Raw genomic sequence first — 20,299 nt, 5'->3', positions numbered from 1 at the left:
ATCTGTTCCAATATATGCCCAAGTCAGTGTCATCCAGAAGATAGACCAAACTAGTTCCTTGCTCTGTGCAGTGTTCAAACACTATTGGGTGTTTAATGTAACGTGGGTAATAAGCCATGGAGCGTAATACATTGCTCTGCAGGGTTGTATCATTTTGTCATTTAGTCAGTCCCGAGGTGATATCGTAAACCAAAGCTTTGGTACTGATTAAGATGTATTTTTCTGTTATTACGGTGGTAGTTTCGACCCCTCTCTCTCCACCCCAGGAGAGTTTTAAGAGAACTCTAAGTAACTATGGATTTACAGAGTGTAATGTTCGTCTTCTGACACCAATCTTCTCCGTAGGAGAACTGGGTAATTTTAAAGTTAAGTAATACAAATATTATTAAAATGGTGGCTAACACTCATGTTAAAATCATGATTTTTACCCTGAGATTTTCCTTATTCACTTCCCCCTCAGGTACTTTTGTAACCAGTACCTTAATCCTTATATCCGTAAGACACAAGCAGGGTTCCTAATTCAAACCTCGCTATACCCTTTGTCCATTGACTTTTTTCCATTTTTCTTGTTTCCTTTTCTTTATGTCTTCTTTGACATCTCGAAGAGCCTTTTTCAAGAACTCTTCCTCTTGTTTTTCTTTTCGTCTTTTGGCTGCACGGCACGGATAGCAGCATATACTATTAAGGCACCGACATAAGGTGACTACTTTGGAGATTACGGCGAGAGCTATGAGGATCGCCAATACAATTAGTATCCATTTTAGGTACCACCATATTAATCCGATAATTTCCCACACAGCTGCTGCTGTATCTACGACTCCCTGTCCTATTCCATACATCATAACTTCTGTCATTATTCCCAAAAATCCCAACCATCCTGCCGTCGGTACTTTCTTCTGAAAGTCACGTACAACATGCCAATAATCGTTTAATTTTTCACAGGCATATGGGTCCCTGGTTATATTAATCTTAGGGGCACTATATTCCTCATAGACACAGCTTCTCTCCCCTTTTGGAATATACCAGGGGGATGAATTACTGTATTTCATCTTTGAGAGGATTCTTTCATTCAGTTCAAAAACATGTGTCTGTGAATTTGCATCCACATTGTCCTTATCACATAATTGGTCTCGATATGTTTCGTATCGATTATACATGAGGAACCCTGGATTTATACTTTCCAAAAGCCCAATCGGAGCTGCTACTTTCGCCCGTGTGGTATGGCTACATGTATCCCAAGCCGTCCACACATTTTCTCCCTATTTTTCAACAATATGCCATGTGTTCCCCACTTAGTAGTAAAATAGGACTCATGTTCTCTTTTTAGTTGCTAGGCTACTTGGGACCGATTAAAACATCCGGATGTATTACACGGGATATAACCCCACTGATGCGGGTAACATGGATTAGAGTCGTGATTATAATCTGATTCAGGTTTTAGTTTGGTGTGCGAAAACACCCTTGATATCCTGTCACGTTTAAACTAAAATGCTCGGGGTTTTGGGGTTGCCATCTGAGCTGTGGATATTGAACGCTACTTATAACGGGGAACCAAGTGTTCTTAAATTGAGTTTTATCAATCTCCTGACTCTTTGTTTGTTTTGTATTATTGACCTCAAAGAGGTCTAGCCCTGCTATCAGAAATCTTTCCGTAGTCATCAGAGTAGTATGGACAAACGGGAATGATGACTGAATTGTTCTTACGTGGCGCCATTCCGAGTGTTGTTTAAAAGATTGTTTGACTGTTTGCAGATGATAGGGCAACAGAAACGTCGCTGTGTACCTTGTAGAGATATCTGCAACCTTTCCCTTTTTCTGACCTCTATCTTTTGATGAGGCTTCTACTAGGAATGGTTTCATTGCGCGATGAGGCCAGGCTCGAATAGACACTTCCCCATTGGAAGCGTTCCAGGAGACTTCTTTCCTTCTTAAGAACTTTTGATAATTGTTTGTTTGTTGTCTTGTTTTGCTTGAATTCTCCATGTTCTTAAAAATGAAGCGGTGTACCACGTCTTTTGGTCATCATTTGGAGTCCCTCCGTAGATGGTTTATTCCATTCAGTGATATTCTCCTGGTATACTGAATCATATCCCCATACTTCTTGCTCAGTCCGAACTTTTACTTCATAGTTTTTAACCTTTCCCCTCAGAGTGTTGAGTGGATTTACTGAATTCGGCAATCCTGGGCTTGCAAGGAACCTGTGTATCACAGTGATATTTTTTCCTTCATCACTAGGGGTTCGTAGTTCTTCATATGATACTAGGTGTGGCCATATCAGCATTTCTAAACTTTCCGTGTCAAACGAATTCCATCCTAATCCTTGCCCCAAAATGAGACCAGCTAACTGTGACCATTCCCATGCCATAAAGAAGACCGTCGGATCATCTTTAGCCTTATTGTTCAGACATGTGGGAGAAATAGTGTGTTCATGACTATTCGGTTGTTGACCTATTGATTGGCTACTTGGGCAGCATAGATTAACTCGTAAGTCCGTTGTAAAATTCTCCATTGCTTCTGCCCAGTCTTTTCCTCTCATTGGATAAAATATCTTATTTTCTGTATTGTTAGGTTTCTCATTAATGAGCTGATATGCATATTTAACATGGGTAATGTTTATTCCAAGCTTTTGAGACAAACATTCCTTAGCCTCAGCCCACCAGATTGACTGATTATTTCTGACCCAGTTTCTCCAAGGCTGCTGCGTCATCATAGGGATTGCGAGGCCTATTTGATCCCTTCGGCACTCGCATGGTTCTTTGTGACAATCATTTCCTTCTTCCATTCCTTTACCGTCAAACTGTTTATTATGGCATAATATACCATCTTCTTGCAATGCCCCTAATTTGTACCACATAACATTCTTTGCATCACAGGGTATTTGAGCCAAAGTTTCCAGAAATTACTACCCGGATGCTGATCTGCAATGTACTCTCTTCCCGAGCCATGAATCTTGCCCCTATTTTGTTCACTCATAGTGGTCAACAGATGCCACTTCCAATAAACATTACGTAAGCCAGAGTCTCGTGGGCTAGTGTCATACTCATCATTCTTAGGCCCTTTGTTTGTGCAATCTTTCTCTGGTTGACACCTGGGATAAACCTCCTCTTCCCTGAAATGAGTGTCCGGGGGAGACTTGCCGTCCAACCATGGTGTATAACCATTTGTCATCAAATAAAGAGAATTGTTAAATTGTTTTTCTTCTGGTGTGGAGAGAAAAAACTTAACTTGTTGTTCCTTCTCTCCTTCATGTTTAGCTTGATTCGCTGCTGCTACAGTGGTATGAATAGGTTCCGATAATAACAGCATGGTTTTTGTCTCTACCTTTTGGAACATTTCCCAAGAACGTGTGTACTCCAGCCCTCTTCCAATTCTTCTAGGAGCAGGGTCAGTCGAATCAGTGTTTAACACTTCGGGGTCAGAGTTAGCCGAAAAAGGTAGGGGGACTATATCTAGCAGGAGTTGTCCTATTTGATTACTTTTGTCCCATTCTTCATTTCCATAAGCTTCTATGGTTGTCCACAGTTCTTGTTCCCATGTTTCATTATTAAAGCTAGCTTGTTCTACCCTTTTGAAAAGTGGGGCATTCCACACATGGGTGCTATTGATTGTCTGACATGTTTTCATCTGATAGTATCTATCTTCTCCCATCGTCCAGCCCTGTCTCGTTTGTTGGGCAAAAACTTTATAATAACAGGTTTTAACAGAGCTAAGACCGATGGACAATCCGGAAAGTCTCATCTCTTCATGATTTATTAACTTTACTTTTACTGTTACAAATTCCTTGGATGCATGTCCATAACGAGTTATTATATCTTCCCAGGTGTCGTATTCATATTGAGTTTGATTCTTCCGTTTACACTGGGCCTTATATTCACACAGCCTCTCATACGCTGCCAGCTCATGAGTCCTTCATCACAATTTGACACATTAACACTCTTAAATGGGATATCACATTCTCCCATGCCTTCCTTATGGGAATCTGCGGGCTCTGAGCTGTTATTCTTGATCTCGGTAGGGCCTGATGTGAACATTGTGGCCGTCGTATCTATGTCGACTATTTTGCCATCAGTTGTTGGGATTATGCTAGTGTCCATTTGATCAGGGGTCATAGTTGGGGTATGCATGGTTATGGAATCAATAGGAGATGTGGCCATGACTGTCGTCTTTTCAGTTATTGCTGTACCTAGATTCCCTTCATTTTCTCTAATAGATAAGGTGACCTGAGTATTCATTTCTGTTGTGGTATTATTTCCGGGTTCGGAAACGACCATGCTACTGACCATTTGGTTTTGGGACACGTCAATAGTTCCTTGTTGATTAATCGGACTGGGGGTGATTGACATGGTAGTAGCTGTCCAAGTGGCAGTTGCGGCAGTTTTGTTCACGGGGTTTTCCGCGCTTCGGCGACGTCTTCGTTTGAGTGTCTTGGTGGTCACCTGACTCTTCACTTCCTGACTATCAACTTTTGGTTTCTCATACTCACAAGTGCCACTTATAGCTCCATGGATATTTAGATAAACAATTGCTTGTTTTATCCATAGGGCTTGATCAAATTGAGTGCCATTTATATCTGTTGCAATTGGCAAAGATATCTCTCTAGTATTCGGGGTCGAAACGGTGCAGTTTTTACTGTGTACTGTTTTTGATTTCCAACGTCGGGTGACACTGCTGGTATGGGTCTTATATTCATAGACTATATTTGACCATGAGGCTATTACTAATCTTAATATGAAGAGCAGCATTCCAATTATAAAGAGACTCAAGGGAGACATCTTTTCTTGGTCATTTTGTCACGTTTCATTTGTTTCCTATAAATTGTAGCTGGCGTCTGGTGCTGTATATCTTTGGCCTGATCTTTATATGCCAATTGTTGTCTCGCCTTAAATTGCCACCAGCACCTAGCTTTCCAATACCAGAATTTATTCCATAAATTCATTATTCCTTCTTTCCCTTTCTTCTTTTGAGAAGGAGGGCTATTCGCGATTGCTTACCATTAGCTGGTCGCTTGCCTTTATCGCGTACTTTAGGCACCTCCTCGTCTTCTGACCCAGGACTATCGAGATCCTGTGGGTGAGAAGAAGGTGGTGGCATTAGTTCTTGCGACCCCGTCTTTTTGATCTCTCCTGATTGGTTCATAATAGCCGGGATGTTTTTGGGATTATTCCTCTCCCCCTCTGGACCAATCACACTTCCTAGGCGTGGCCCCAGGTGCTGCTGGAAAAACGTGCTGCCTGGCATTTCCTGATCCAGGACAGCTTCAGTAAATCCAGTACGGCTGAGCTTAGATTTCCTCTTCAGCCAAGCTGACCTCCATCCAGTCACCTTTGTCCTTGTTACAGGTCTAACCGGGATCGAGACATTGGTCAGTATCATCAAGTCCTTTGTGTCAACTTCTATGAAGACCCCCAACGGGTACCATGTGAAGCCAGTGAGCGTGATAAGGACACGGGCTGCCCCGGACACTACTCGTGGGCCGCATTCAGTGACAAGAATAAGGTTACGTTTAATAGTTGAGACCCTGGCTTCCTGTGTCTCTTTAGCATGTCTGGGCAAGGTTCCAGAAGTTGTAAAAATCCTCTTATTGTTGGTTAAATGGGGATAGTTGTACACGTCAGGCTAGAATATTTTTCCCTTAGCCACCCTATCTTGGGGCCATATTTGCTCGGTCCACCACCTTCCCATGGAGGTGGATTCCCAATCTCTCTGGCTATAGCCTTGCAAGGATAGGCTTCCATCTCCAGACAGATGTAAGCCATCCTCCCATCTCCATGGGCGAAAAGTCTTCCCACTTCATGGTGGTATCCCTGGGGATAACTGAGAGTTTCCTTTCCTGCTTAGATGAGAGTTTCTCATCGCCAATAGACATCATAGTCTGGTATATCAGAATAGGGCAGTTCCAAGAATCTATGATACTGGCCCGTAAAGCAATCGGTGGCTGTGGAAGGTGATCGTCTGAGTGCAAACGATACCGTCGTGCCAAGAACTGTGCTGGGTTTATCTGCCAGGGGGTGCCTGTATCGCACACATTCCAAACCCCGTCACGTTGGCCACAGGTGCATGGCCTGCAATGGGTGTCTTTGCGTAATATTTGATATCGACATCCCCACGATTCCCAGCAGCATTTGCAGAACGTGCAGGGGGCAGACCCCATTAATTCGATCCCGCACATCAGATGTTCAGCTCCTACCTCTATTCGCTTAGGACGGTGCTCATGCTTGTACTTTGCATCTCCAGACCAAATGAGGACGAAAACGGGCGCAGCACAAAGGACACAATCACCAGGTTCATAATTAGACCATCTAACACTGGTGGCGGGGTCAGTATAAGGCATAACAATCCCTTTTTTCCAGGAATGATTAATACCATCCCAGGTCATAACAAGGAGGCCATTATTTGGGAAGACTCGATCGGAGAGCATCTTAACATAGTCATCCCCTACCCCCTGAACCCATCCTGGCACATGGTCTCGGTCAGCTTCCATCCTGAGTTTTACACTTAAGTCTAAGTTGCTTGGGGTGGTACCTGTGGCCATCTTTTCCCGTAAGTACGTTCCCTTCGACTTTCACTATTGTGGTAGATTTTCCAGTGGCGAGTATCCACACCTCACTGCCCACCTGTAACGATACAGAGCGCTCGTGAGAGTGGGCAGGGGTAGAACCCTGTAAATTAGGTAGACTGAGCTGTCGGTTAATGGCAAAGAGGTTTTCAGGTAAGTGCCATCTGTGCTTATATAATAGTATTTGCGATTTTGTCGCACGCACTGCATGTTCCGTGACTCCGTTTGTGTTGGATTGGTGCGGGATGGATAAGACATGTCGTATCCCCACCTGTTCCAACCATGAACGAAAGTGCTTCGAAGTAAACATGGCGGCATTATCCGATCTGAGGGTTTTGACTGGATTCCCCTGAATGAATGACGTTACACACTCTTTTGCTGTCCTTGTGGTTTCTTTCTTAATGGGGTAAACTCGTGTGTGTCCTCCCCCATTATCAGCTTTACCAGGAATTTTTTATATTGACCGAAGTGACTCCCCAGGACTCCTACATCCATAGAAGCGGAAATGCCTGGGAATTCTTCAGCAATTTTACCTTCTTGATAAGCAATAGCAGGTAACAATCCTTTCTCCATGCATATCTCGCAGTTATGTCTAACCAGTGATATTGTTTCTTTGAGAGGGCCGGCCTCAATCCCGTTATCATCTCCGCGTTCTCTCGTTTCCGACATGTAGCAAAGCACGATGAATATGCCGGACATAATCCAGCTATTCTTCCTGTGGGATGACAAGCTTCCCTTGGTCATTCTTCCATTTATCAGGAAAAATCAAAGTGCCTACTGCAACTGCTCTAGTCTGCACTAGTTTGTCGACCACATCATTTCCCATGTGATCAAAATCCTGGATTCCCGTGTGATTATTGACATGGGTCACCCAAAGTTTTATGTGTTGTAGCAGTTGGTTCACCACTATCCATAAGTCACGATGTTCCAACTCTTTACCTTTGTATTTCTGGAAGTCTCGCTGCTGCCAGTATTTAAAGTTATCTTTCAGCCCTTCCGACACATACCAACTGTCAGTCACAATTCGTCAGGATTTTATTCCCTTCTATTTCACATATTGCAGTCCGCTGACAACTTCCTGTAACTCGGCCTCCTGTGCTGTTTTGCCCATTCTTCCTTTCTCTTTATACAGGGGTTTATCTCGTTTGTATAGCACAAATCCCCAATATCCCTCGGGATCTTGTGCTGTTTTACTACCATCAGTAAAGAGGGTGTATATCCCTGTATAATCTGGTTGAGACATAGCAGGGATTTTAGGCTGCTGTTTAGACTTAGACATTACAAATGACCAATTTGGATCCAAGAGCATCTGCTTCCACTTTCCCCATCTAGAGGCATAAGCTTTAGCAAATTGCACCGTATCCTTCACCATTTCTTTAGTGAGGTCATTCTTTACTGTACATTTTACATAAACCTGGCCTAAGTTGGAAGCCAGTTCCGTGTAAACTTTCCATAACAACCTGAGTTCCCTCTCTGCTGGGGCAAATCGACTTTCAGTGGGTGAATATCTGACGGATACGTAACAAATGGGTGTGTCATTGCTTTCCTCGTAGACTGCCGCGCATCCTGCATTTTCCTTTTCCTCTAACTATCACAGAGATATTTTGTCCATCTCGGTACGGACCGAGTTTCACCCCATCCGTGAGAATTTGTTGGATAACGCAGTTCCAGGTTTCAATTTCTTCTGGCGTTAGCATTCTATTGTGTTCTATTAACTTTAGGGATCGTTTGTCAAATGTCCTGACCTTATTTTTAATAATCTCGACAGGTCTCGCTAAGGTGGAATAATAAGGAATCATACTTCGTAGCCACCCCAATTTTCCTAAACATTTCTCTAGCTCTTTAAGCGTAGTAGGGTGCAGATTTTGGAGGTAATCGTCAGTGGAAGTTATCGCATGCTTTGTAACTAAGACACCCAGATATTTGACTTGTGGTACTCCTATCTCACATTTAGCAATGCCAATCTTCATTCCATGGTCTTTCAGTCTCCGGATTACCTCCTCCAACAGTTCGAGGTGTTCTTCTTCTGTCTCCGTGGAGATGAATATATCGTCTACATAACACGTGACTGGCAAGTCATGCAACAGTTTCTCCATTCTTTCCTGAAATGCGTTTGGGGAATTCACAAATCCTTGGGGCAGCCTGGTCCACATGTAGCCTTGTCCTTTTATCATAAAACAGGTTTTCGGCCTGCTCTCCTCGGCCAGTGGGACTGACCAAAATCCATTCGCTAGGTCAATACTGGAGTTATATTCTCCCGGGCGTATTTTTAACATGGTCTGTCGGGGATTGATGATTTATCTAGTGTCTTTCACTGTCACGTCATTTAACATTTTTAGGTTATGGACAGGCCTAACGGTACCATCCTTTTTTGGTACTGCTTGTACTGGCATTAAGAAGGGTGGTTCATTAATTTTTTCGATGACCCCTAATTGTTCCAATTCTTTAAACACTGCCAGCAATTGATCCTCGTATTTCCCTAATGGGTACTGCTTTTGTTTGCCTGGGAGGCCACCCCTAATAACGTATGGTTCTGTTTTCATTAATCCTACATCATTTTTAAGTCCGGCCACTTCGGCCGGATAAAGGATCCTTTTTAGGCGTGCCCTGTCGTTAATGTGAGAGGCACATACTAATTTTTCTATGGCCGTAATCCTATTAACTTCTCTCATCCAATTTGAAGAAGGGGCATCAATAATCCATTCTGAGTCATTTGGAGATAATAAAGGGTTAGGCCCTATCGCCACAGTTTTTCCATTAAATCTGCCTAGGGCCATCATAACGACATCTCCATTAGCCAATTTTACGAGTGTCTTCTGATCGAGTTCTTCATCAACCATTCCTTTGGTAATATGGATATGTCCGATCCAGTGTCATAGTAGCAATCTCTTTTATGATCTTTAGCCCAAATCTGCACTTTATAGGGCCTCATTGTTGGGTTTTGGGTTCGAGTTTTTCCAACACTTTCCTCTGGGCTGCGGTCAAATCTCTTCCCAGATCCTGGTTTCGTCGAGCCGCTGCAAGTATTACCGCTTCCTTCTGCTCCTGGGTCATCGCTTTCCAGTCTTCGTCGGACACTGGTTTCGGATGGGGACGATCCTGCCCCTTTGCTTGGGGTCGATTGTCGGCACGATCCTGCCTCCAACGAGGCTGTCTGGGGCCATTCGTGCCTGAGCCATTCACGTTCTTGTTGAATGGAGGGCGCTTGGCCCCACCCTGTCCATTGGGTCTGATGTCTTGCTGATTTCGATCCTTCTTCGGTGGAAAGGTAGATCGAGTGCGAGCCGGGCCGTGTTGGGGGTTTGCTGTCACTTTTCCAGAAGGGGGAAGAGACTTCCCCCTCTCCTCGTTTTTTGACTGTCGAGCCTCGGATACATCCGGTCTCTCTTTTTCTTTTCTGAGGGCTCTTCTCACAGCCATAAGAGAGCTGTGACGGGAGATAACCTCAGTTTTTGCATCCAGTCCCTTTGCTTGGAGGAACTCCAGAACCAATTTTGCATGTTCAGGGCAGTTAATCTGTATGAGAAAATTCTTGACCTGCGACTCATCAGCCCCCTCATCTGCCAGTATGGAATAAGCTTGCAGAAGAGACATCTCTCCTTTATTTACTTTATCAACCAGATCTCGAATGGTTGCCTCTACTTGGCTAGTAAATAGAGTAGCCATATCGGAGGTTAGCAAATCCATCAATGTCTGCCCTTGGACTAAATCTAATCCATTCCCTTTGGAGACATATTTACTAATAACTGGGTCAGCCATTTGAGATGGAGACAATTCCTTATTCAATCTTCTAACATACTCGCAGTTGGATTCCTTATCTTTCCTTTTCGGGAGTGCCTTGCACAGGTCTGCTACAGTAATTTTATTTGACACTCTAACATCAGTGTCTTGTCTGGGCTCCGATGGGGGGCCCCCTGCAAGGAATGAGACTGCCAGCTGGGTACGCTGTCGTCCCATCCCTCCTGTGGAGGCTATCCTGCCACCCTGTCTTGAGGGTGTTGGGGGGTCTGGCTGCGGACCCAGTGGCGGGTCACTATCACTGCCAGAATCATCGCTACTCTGATCGTCGGAATCAGAGGGGCATGGAGACCGTCTCTCCCAGGAGTCTGTCGGCAAGCAAGTGGCCCTGGACATATGGGAGTAAATATCCGTTAAGGAATCGCGGTGGGCATCATATCCTCGTGCAAGATATGCTTGTTTAAAGGATTTTGACACTCCTTGCCATTGGCTATCCCTTGTAACGCAGTGTCCAATGGTCCCTTATTTGTCAGGGGTAACGGATCAGTTGCTTGGTACATCGTTTGAGCTTCTTGGAGTTCACCACGGGGATAAACCCCCGGCTTAGCAGGGCTAGGGTAGCGCTGGTATTGACTCACGAAACTTTCAGTAATATTCCCTATGGCATGGTCATGGATAGACTCCTTATATAACTTGCTCACTACGGGCCTCCTCATTAGACCAGCAACCAAGGTCGCGTCAAGCGGACAACCGCGAGACGCTGCATATTCCTGAATTTTCACTGGATTCACCTCGATCCGCTCTCTCAGTTGTTGGATAATTTCCTGCCGTAGCCTAGCCTCGGGGGCCAAGAGGACCACCATTCGGACCTGCGACTCATCAGCCCCCTCATCTGCCAGTATGGAATAAGCTTGCAGAAGAGACATCTCTCCTTTATTCACTTTATCAACCAGATCTCGAATGGTTGCCTCTACTTGGCTAGTAAATAGAGTAGCCATATCGGAGGTTAGCAAATCCATCAATGTCTGCCCTTGGACTAAATCTAATCCATTCCCTTTGGAGACATATTTACTAATAACTGGGTCAGCCATTTGAGATGGAGACAATTCCTTATTCAATCTTCTAACATACTCGCAGTTGGATTCCTTATCTTTCCTTTTCGGGAGTGCCTTGCACAGGTCTGCTACAGTAATTTTATTTGACACTCTAACATCAGTGTCTTGTCTGGGCTCCGATGGGGGGCCCCCTGCAAGGAATGAGACTGCCAGCTGGGTACGCTGTCGTCCCATCCCTCCTGTGGAGGCTATCCTGCCACCCTGTCTTGAGGGTGTTGGGGGGTCTGGCTGCGGACCCAGTGGCGGGTCACTATCACTGCCAGAATCATCGCTACTCTGATCGTCGGAATCAGAGGGGCATGGAGACCATCATATCCTCGTGCAACATATGCTTGTTTAAAGGATTTTGACACTCCTTGCCATCCACCTATTTCCTCAGATGAGGGAGATGGCATTCTCCGGGCCATTTCTTTCCTATCATGAGGAAACCATTGGGGGATGATTATTTCTTTGTTCCAACCTGGCTCCGGAGGTTGCTGGTGTACAACTGGATCATAAGCATGAGCCATAGGGCGTTCTCTTAATCCTTCCTCATCGGGGTCGCACGGCCATTTGGTGGCATCATACTCTCCCCACGTTATCTTTCGCCCTCTAGAATTTTTTGCTTGTACCATTCGGGTGGGTTGGCGGTCAATGGGGGTAAGGGTGATCGTTCGACCCCCGGGGATCTAGGTAGGGGGGTTGAGGGACGTGGTGTAGACGCAGAGGAGGGTCGGAAGGGGACCCGAGGCTCCTCTGCCTCTCTGTGCTCCTCATCCTCTAGGCCACGTTGCAGCTGAGGAGAATTTTCCAGATACTTTATAAATGTATCCTGTTTTAAAAGTAACATTGTATCATATAGTGTCTTTGCTAGTTGTCGGTTCCCAATCAGACACGTAACTGTTTCAAAGTACCCTAATGAGGTCAGCGTCGCATAGGTGGCCGTCACCCATCGTGGTAGCTGCGTATTTGTGAGCACCCCCAATGATTCAGGGGGATTAAGGTCAAGGATCACCTTAGACAACTCAAGCCGAGCAATTTTACTGGCTCCAGCGTGTATCTGACCTTCTACTGAACGCGAATGCACCAGTGGCGTCAAACAGACGGTGGCTACGGGGGAATCTTCGCACTCAGTGAAATCCAATTGATGGACGTGCTCTAGGGCTCGGTAATTTCGGTTACGAACCTCTTCACTCAAAAGTGAGACACGGTGATCGAAGTCCTTTTTACCAATTTTCTTTTTTCACGGAGTGAATGGCCTGACTTCATCCAGTCCATTCCACTTTCTTATGGGGATCACTACATTGTCCCCAGTTGGCTTGTATTTGGCCGTTGAAGTGTGTAAGATAACAAACATGGATCCATTATCCATTCTAATTATCCATTCTGGGTGACTAATCACCCAAGGTTGGCTCACTCGACCCTAGGTCTCTGACATCAGGGTTTTCTGAGGCGTTGAGATCCGAGGCCCCTATTGAGCCATTAGAAGGATTGAGTGGTTGTATAGGTTGCGGGCGATTTTCCTGGGAACCTGAAATGCATTCTAATCCTCCCTGACTCAAACTCCTGTTGAGCTGATCCTGTTGACTTTCTATTTGTTGCGTTATCGCACTAAGTAGCTCTGCCATTTTCTCCAGACTCCTTGTAATGACTTCTTTGTCGGTTTCACTCAGGCTCAGGGATTCTCCTTCATCGGGGTCATTTTCTGACAGCTCAGAAAAGCGGACCCTCGCTGGCGTAGCATAGCCATGGTCCCTAAGAGCTGTGTCAGCTTCATTGGCGGGTGGCGCAGTCGGAAGATTGGCTATCCCTTGTAACGCAGTGTCCAATGGTCCCTTATTTGTCAGTGGTAACGGACCAGTTGCTTTGTACATCGTTTGAGCTTCTTGGAGTTCACCACGGGGATAAACCCCCGGCTTAGCAGGGCTAGGGTAGCGCTGGTATTGAATCACAAAACTTTCAGTAATATTCCCTGTGGCATGGTCATGGATAGACTCCTTATATAACTTGCTCACTACGGGCCTCCTCATTAGACCAGCAACAAAGGTCGCGTCAAGCGGACAACCGCGAGACGCTGCATATTCCTGAATTTTCACTGGATTCACCTCGATCCGCTCTCTCAGTTGTTGGATAATTTCCTGCCGTAGCCCAGCCTCGGGGGCCAAGAGGACCACCATTCGGTCAAGTTCAGAGTCACGTTTTACCCAGTCTTGAGTATGATCGAGACAAATTTCCACTGCCTTTTCGAGAGGGAAATTAAACACTCCGGTCCCAAAGACGGGAACTATGACAGCCCACGTTTTAGCATGGGCCAGGGAGTTATAATAAGTGCTCGAAAGCCTCTTAAAGGAGCCCTCGGGGTTCTTGACATCGTAGGGCAAGTAATGGGCCATTGATATCGTTTGTAATTTCAGCTCCCCTGTGTGCAAAGGAAGCGCCTCACCTGGGGCCCAGTCCTCAGGGTGCTTTTGATCAAACTCCTTTACTTTTTTATTAAAAACTTCTTTTACCCATCAAGCTACACCCGCACTATCGGTAGGTCTCGGACACCTTCGTGGGTTCAGAAGTGTATACGAACCGAAGGGCAGGATATCCCATAATTCCTGATTTTCTAATGGCGTATCGATTATCAGAAAGGACCCGATTACCCACATATCAGGGGGAGCAGTCACAACCTCAGATTCGGCTATGGAAGCTCTTCTCGTAAGAGCTCCACCACTTTCAGGCACAACCTCTTTGCTCATTTCCATTTTACAATCTCAGTTAAATTATTTTTAAGGAATTCACTTTACCGGCTATGAACAGTTTCCCGAACTATGCCGCTGCTTCCTGCTGCAGTTCCCCAGTTGTCCTTAGCGGACTCCTTCCTATGGGGTGCCCGTTATAAGGCCTCACAGGACTTTTTGCTGTACTTCTGTATTCCAGCTATATTATATAGTTGTACTACAATTACCTGAATACAATGACTATCCTGCTTAGGGTGATCAGTCCCAAGGGACAGTTCCTTGGTAAGTTGTAGAATCAACAAAATCGTACGTTGTCGAGTGATAGAGCCTGAATCTATATCATTGATTCAAGACTTAGAGATAATAGGATCCATCTATTTACTACCGAACTTTTCCCATCAGAGTTTTAATCTATGGTCCAGTTACTCACAAATAGATTGTACGTTTTTCAATCATGTCCCTGTTCGGGCGCCATGTCGTCGGGTTTAGGTTTTCAAGGTTTTGTGTACAAGGCGATTGGCTATAACATAATCCGTCCCTAGTTCCGAGCACACTACCTCCCTTTGCCTCTCTGGTAAAGGGCCCCTCGGTGGTCAACTCAGTCAGCCTCTTGTTGCGGACACGGTTCTAAGACTATAATAAGGGTATCAACCTCACCTCATTATATTAGTGAGTAGTGTCGGCGCTTCACTGAGCGGGTTATTTAATTAGCCCGACCTGTTAAAAAACAGGTTCCTGACCTTACAATGCTACACCTCTTACCGTAGTCTCTTTACTTAACTTCGTTTAGGGACTCATGATTAGATCCTCAATCCATTCCTTTCAAATAACATTTTCCCCATATATGCCTAAAACTACCACCTAATCATTGACACAATAATTCAGGATGGAATAATGCTACCATGTGAGACACTCATTAAATGTGCAACAGGAGGTAATCAAACAATAACTCACCTATAACCCAATTGATGGTAGTAGGTAGGAGCCAGTTGATTCTTAAGTAGTCAGGGATCAACGCCGTTGTGCCTTTTCAGTACTTAATTCGTACTCAATTTTATTATGTTTTTGTTACAAAAGTATTTCTTCAAAAAATTGATAAAAGAATAATAAAAACAATAAAATCAATAATGAACAATAAACTCCATAAACTCAAGGGTATTGCCAGACGCTGATACCCAATAATATCAAAAGTACCGCGAGACGCTGGTATTAATACATATACTTCAAAAATCATATAATCAAAATACATACAATAAAAAGAAATAAATCAAAAAATAACAAGAGAACGATAAAAATTAATTAAATCAAATAGTCTGAGAGCAATAGCAAGAGCACCGTCATAAGTTAAGATACAAGACCTTACTGCAAACGGATGAAGCCAAAAATCAAAAAGGGACCTCTGTGTCACATTTCCGAGCGTTTTTATAGCAACACAGCTGGTTTAGATGACATGCCCATAAATGGATCGCGTGTTCCGGCGGTTAATCACATCCAGTTTCATTTGCGTCAGCAGTGCCTAGCGGTTCACCACATCCGGTCAATACATCCTGTTTCTTCTGCGTCAGCACACGTCAGCACACGTCAGCACATCCTGTTTACAAGTTCAATCTAAGTTCAAAGCACACACTTGTTCATGACTTCAAGTTCACGTTCAAAGGCATGTAAGTTCACTAAAGTTCAAACATCAAAATCAATAATAAAAATGACAAACAATTTCAAATATCACTGAGCAAGTTTTGATTATAATATTTTCGATTTTCCAGTATATACAACAGCGTTCCAGAATCGACCTTATCTCAAGCTGAAAACGGGTTTTCTGCATTGTGCCATAACTTTGCAGGGAAGCTTCTGAACATGAAATTTTCACCTCCCACTATATCAGAAAGGGTCTTTCTAGTAGTTGCACATCAAATCTATGCTCTCTAAAGTGTTTTTCCAAAGGTATCAACATTTTTATGTTTGGCGTTCCAGACTCGACCTTACTTCAGACTGAAAACGCGTTTTCTGCATTGTGCCATAACTTTGCAGGGAAGCTTCAGAACATGAAATTTTCACATCCCACAATAGCAGAAAGGGTCTTTCGAGTAGTTGCACATCTAATCTAATCTGTATGAAGTGTTTTTCCAAAGTTATCAACATTTTTATGTTTGGCATTCTGGAACCCACCTTATCTCAGGCTTAAAGTGCGTTTTCTGCATTGTGCCATGACTTTTCAAGGAAGCTTCAGAACATACAATTTTCACCTTCCACTATAGCAGAAATGGTCTTTCTAGTAGTTGCACATCAAATCTAAACTGTCTACAGTGTTTTACCAAAGTTATCAACCTTTTTATGTTTGACGTTCCGGAACACACCTTATCTCAGGCTGAAAACGCGTTTCCTGCACTGTGCCAAAACTTTGCAGGGAAGCTTCAGAACATGAAATTTTCACCTCCCACGATAGCAGAAAGGGTCATTCTAGTAGTTGCAGATCAAATCTAAGCTGTTTGAAGTGTGTTCCCTAAGTTATCAACATTTTTATGTTTGGCGTTCCGGAACCCACCTTATGTCAGGCTGAAAATGCGTATTCTGCATTGTGCCATAACTTTGCAGAGAAGCGTCAGAACATGAAATTTTCACCTCCCACTATAGCAGAAATGGTCTTTCTAGTAGTTGCACATCAAATCTAAGCTGTATGAAGTGTTTTTCCAAAGTTATCTACTTTTTTTATGTATGGCGTTGCGGAATCTACCTTATCTCACGCTCAAAACGCGTTTTACGCATTGTGCCATAACTTTGCAGGGAAGCTTCAGAACATGAAAATTTCACCTCCCACGATAGCAGAAATGGTCTTTCTAGTAGTTGCACATCAAATCAAATTGTCTGAAGTATTTTTCCAAAGTTATCAATATTTTTATGTTTGGCGTTCCGGAATCGACCTTATCTCAGGCTGAAAACGCGTTTTCCGCATTGTGCCATAACTTTGCAAGGAAGCTTCAGAACATGAAAATTTCACCTCCCACTATAGCAGAAAGGGTCTTTCTAGTAGTTGCACATCAAATCTAAGCTGTCTTAAGTGTTTTTCCAATGTTATCAACATTTTTATGTTTGGCGTTCCGGAATCGACCATGTCTCAGGCTGACAACACGTTTATGCATTGTGCCATAACTTTGCAGGGAAGCTTCAGAACATGAAAATTTCACCTCCCACTATAGCAGAAAGGGTCTTTCTAGTAGTTGCACATCAAAGTGTTTTTCCAAAGTTATCAACATTTTTATGTTTTCCTTTCCGGAACCCACCTTATTTCAGGCTGAAAATGCGTTTTCTGCTTTGTGGCATAACTTTGCAGGTAAGCTTCAGAACATTAAATTTGCACATCCCACTATAGCAGAAAGGGTCTTTCTAGCAGTTCCACATCAAATCTAAGCTGTCTGAAGTGTTTTTCCAATGTTATCAACATTTTTATGTTTGTTTGCGTTCCGGAACACACCTTTTCTCATCCTGGAAACGCCTGCGTTTCCTCCATTCTGCCATAACTTTGCAGGGAAGTTTCAGAACATGAAATTTTCACCTCACACTATAATAGAAAGGGTCTTTCTAGTAGTTGCACATCAAATCTAAGCTGTCTGAAGTGTGTTTCGAAAGTTATCAACATTTTTATGATTTGCGTTCCAGAATCGACCTTATACCAAGCTAAAAACGCGTTTTCTGTATTGTGCCATAACTTTGCAGGGACGCTTCAGAACATGAAATTTTAACCTCCCACTATAGCAGAAATTGTCTTTCTAGTAGTTGCACATCAAATTTAAGCTGTCTGAAGTGTTTTTCCAAAGTTATAAACAATTTTATGTTTGGCGTTCCGGAACCCACCTTATCTCAGGCTGAAAACGCGTTTTCTGCATTGTGCCATAACTATGCAGGGAGACTTCAGAACATGAAATTTTCTCCTCCCACTATAGCAGAAAGGGTCTTTCTAGTAGTTGCACATCAAATCTAAGCTGTCTGAAGTGTTTTTCCAAAGTTATCAACATTTTTATGTTTGGCGTTCCGGAACCCACCTTATCTCAGGCTCAAAACGCGTTTTTTGCATTGTGCCATAACGTAGCAGGCAAGCTTCAGAACATGACATTTTTAACTCCCACTATAGCAGAAAAGGTCTTTCTAGTCGTTGCACATCAAATCTAAGCTGTCTGAAGTGTTTTTCCAAAGTTATCAACATTTTTATGTTTGGTGTTCCGGAATCGACCTTATCTTAGGCGGAAAATGCGTTTTTCGCATTGTGCCATAACTTTACAGGGAAGCTTCAGAACATGAGATTTTCACCTGCCACTATAGCAGAAAGGGTCTTTCTAGTAGTTGCACATCAAATCTAAGCTGTCTGAAGTGTTTTTCCAAAGTTATCAACATTTTTCTGTTTGGCGTTCCGGAACCCACCTTATCTCAGGCTGAAAACGCGTTTTCTGATTTGTGGCATAACTTTGCAGGGAAGCTTCAGAACATGAAATATTCACCTCCCACTAAAGTAGAAAGGGTCTTTCTCATAGTTGCACATCAAATCTAAGCTGTCTGAAATTTTTTTCCAAGGTTATCAACATTTTTATGTTTGGCGTTCCGGAATCGACCTTATCTCAAGCTGAAAACGTGTTTTCTGCATTGTGCCATAAATTTGCAGGGAAGCTTCAGAACATGAAATGTTCACCTCCCACTATAGCAGAAAGGGTCTTCCTAGTAGTTGCACATCAAATCTAAGCTGTCTGAAGTGTCTTTCGAAAGTTATCACCATTTTTATGTTTGGCGTTCCAGAATCGACCTTATCTCAGGCTGAAAACGCGTTGTCTACATTGTGCCATAACTTTGCATGGAAGCTTCCGAACATGAAATTTTAAGCTCCCACTATAGCAGAAAGGGTCTTTCTAGTAGTTGCAGATCAAATCTAAGCTGTCTGAAATGTTTTTCCAAAGTTATCAACATTTTTACGTTTGGCGTTCCGGAACCTTCCTTATCTCAGGCTGAAAACGCGTTTTCTGCATTGTCCCATAACTTTGCAGGGAAGCTTCAGAACATGAAATTTTCACCTCCCACTATACCAGAAAGGGTCTTTCTAGTAGTTGCACATCAAATCTAAGCTGTCTGAAGTGTTTTTCGAAAGTTTTCAACATTTTTATGTTTGGTGTTCCTGAATCGACCTTATCTCAGGCTGAAAACGCGTTTCCTGCATTGTGCCATAACTTTGCAAGGAATCTTCAGAACATGAAATTTTCACCTCCCACTACAGCAGAAAGGGTCTTTCTAGTAGTTGCACATCAAATCTAAGCTGTTTGAAATGTTTTTCCAAAGTTATCAACATTTTTACGTTTGGCGTTCCAGAATCGACCTTATCTCAGGCTGAAAACGCGTTGTCTGCATTGTGCCATAACTTTGCAGGGAAGCTTCAGAACATGAAATGTTCACCTCCCACTATAGCAGAAAGGGTCTTTCTAGTAGTTGCACATCAAATCTAAGCTGTCTGAAGTGTTTTCCCAAAGTTATCAACATTTTTATGATTGGTGTTCCGGAATCGACCTTATCTCAGGCTGAAAACGCGTTTTCTGCATTGTGCCATAACCTTGCAGGGAAGCTTCAGAACATGAAACTTTAACCTCCCACTATAGCAGAAAGGGTCTTTCCAGTAGTTGCACATCAAATCTAAGCTGTCGAAAGTGTTTTTCCAAAGTTATCAACATTTTTATGTTTGGCGTTTTGGAATCGACCTTATCTCCGGCTGAAAATGCGTTTTCTGCATTGTGCCATAACTTTGCAGGGAAGCTTCAGAACATGAAATTTTCAGGTCCCACCATAGCAGAAAGGGTCTTTCTAGTTGTTGCACATGAAATCTAAGCTGTCTGAAGTGTTTTTCGAAAGTTATCAACATTTTTATGTTTGGCGTTCCGGAATCGACCTTATCTCAGGATGAAAAATCGTTTTCTGCATTGTCCCATAACTTTGCAGGGAAGCTTCAGAACATGAAATTTTCACCTCCCACTATACCAGAAAGGGTCTTTCTAGTAGTTGCACATCAAATCTAAGCTGTCTGAAGTGTTTTTCGAAAGTTTTCAACATTTTTATGTTTGGTGTTCCTGAATCGACCTTATCTCAGGCTGAAAACGCGTTTCCTGCATTGTGCCATAACTTTGCAGGGAAGCTTCAGAACATGAAATTTTCACCTC

General features: G+C 43.4%; 1 protein-coding gene across 1 annotated transcript in view; it reads right to left on the bottom strand.

Moving 5' to 3' along the window:
* Positions 1-9,606: 9,606 nt before the first annotated feature.
* LOC128753581 (uncharacterized) overlaps positions 9,607-20,299 on the bottom strand; it is a 143,618-nt gene continuing 132,925 nt past the window's right edge. The window contains exon 3 of the mRNA XM_053855364.1: positions 9,607-9,726. Coding sequence (XP_053711339.1) covers positions 9,607-9,726 — 120 coding nt within the window. The remainder of the gene's footprint in view (positions 9,727-20,299) is intronic.

The sequence above is a fragment of the Synchiropus splendidus genome, chromosome 2 (assembly GCF_027744825.2).
Source record: "Synchiropus splendidus isolate RoL2022-P1 chromosome 2, RoL_Sspl_1.0, whole genome shotgun sequence".
NCBI lineage: Eukaryota > Metazoa > Chordata > Actinopteri > Syngnathiformes > Callionymidae > Synchiropus > Synchiropus splendidus.
This window is presented reverse-complemented; position numbering and strand designations above follow the sequence as displayed.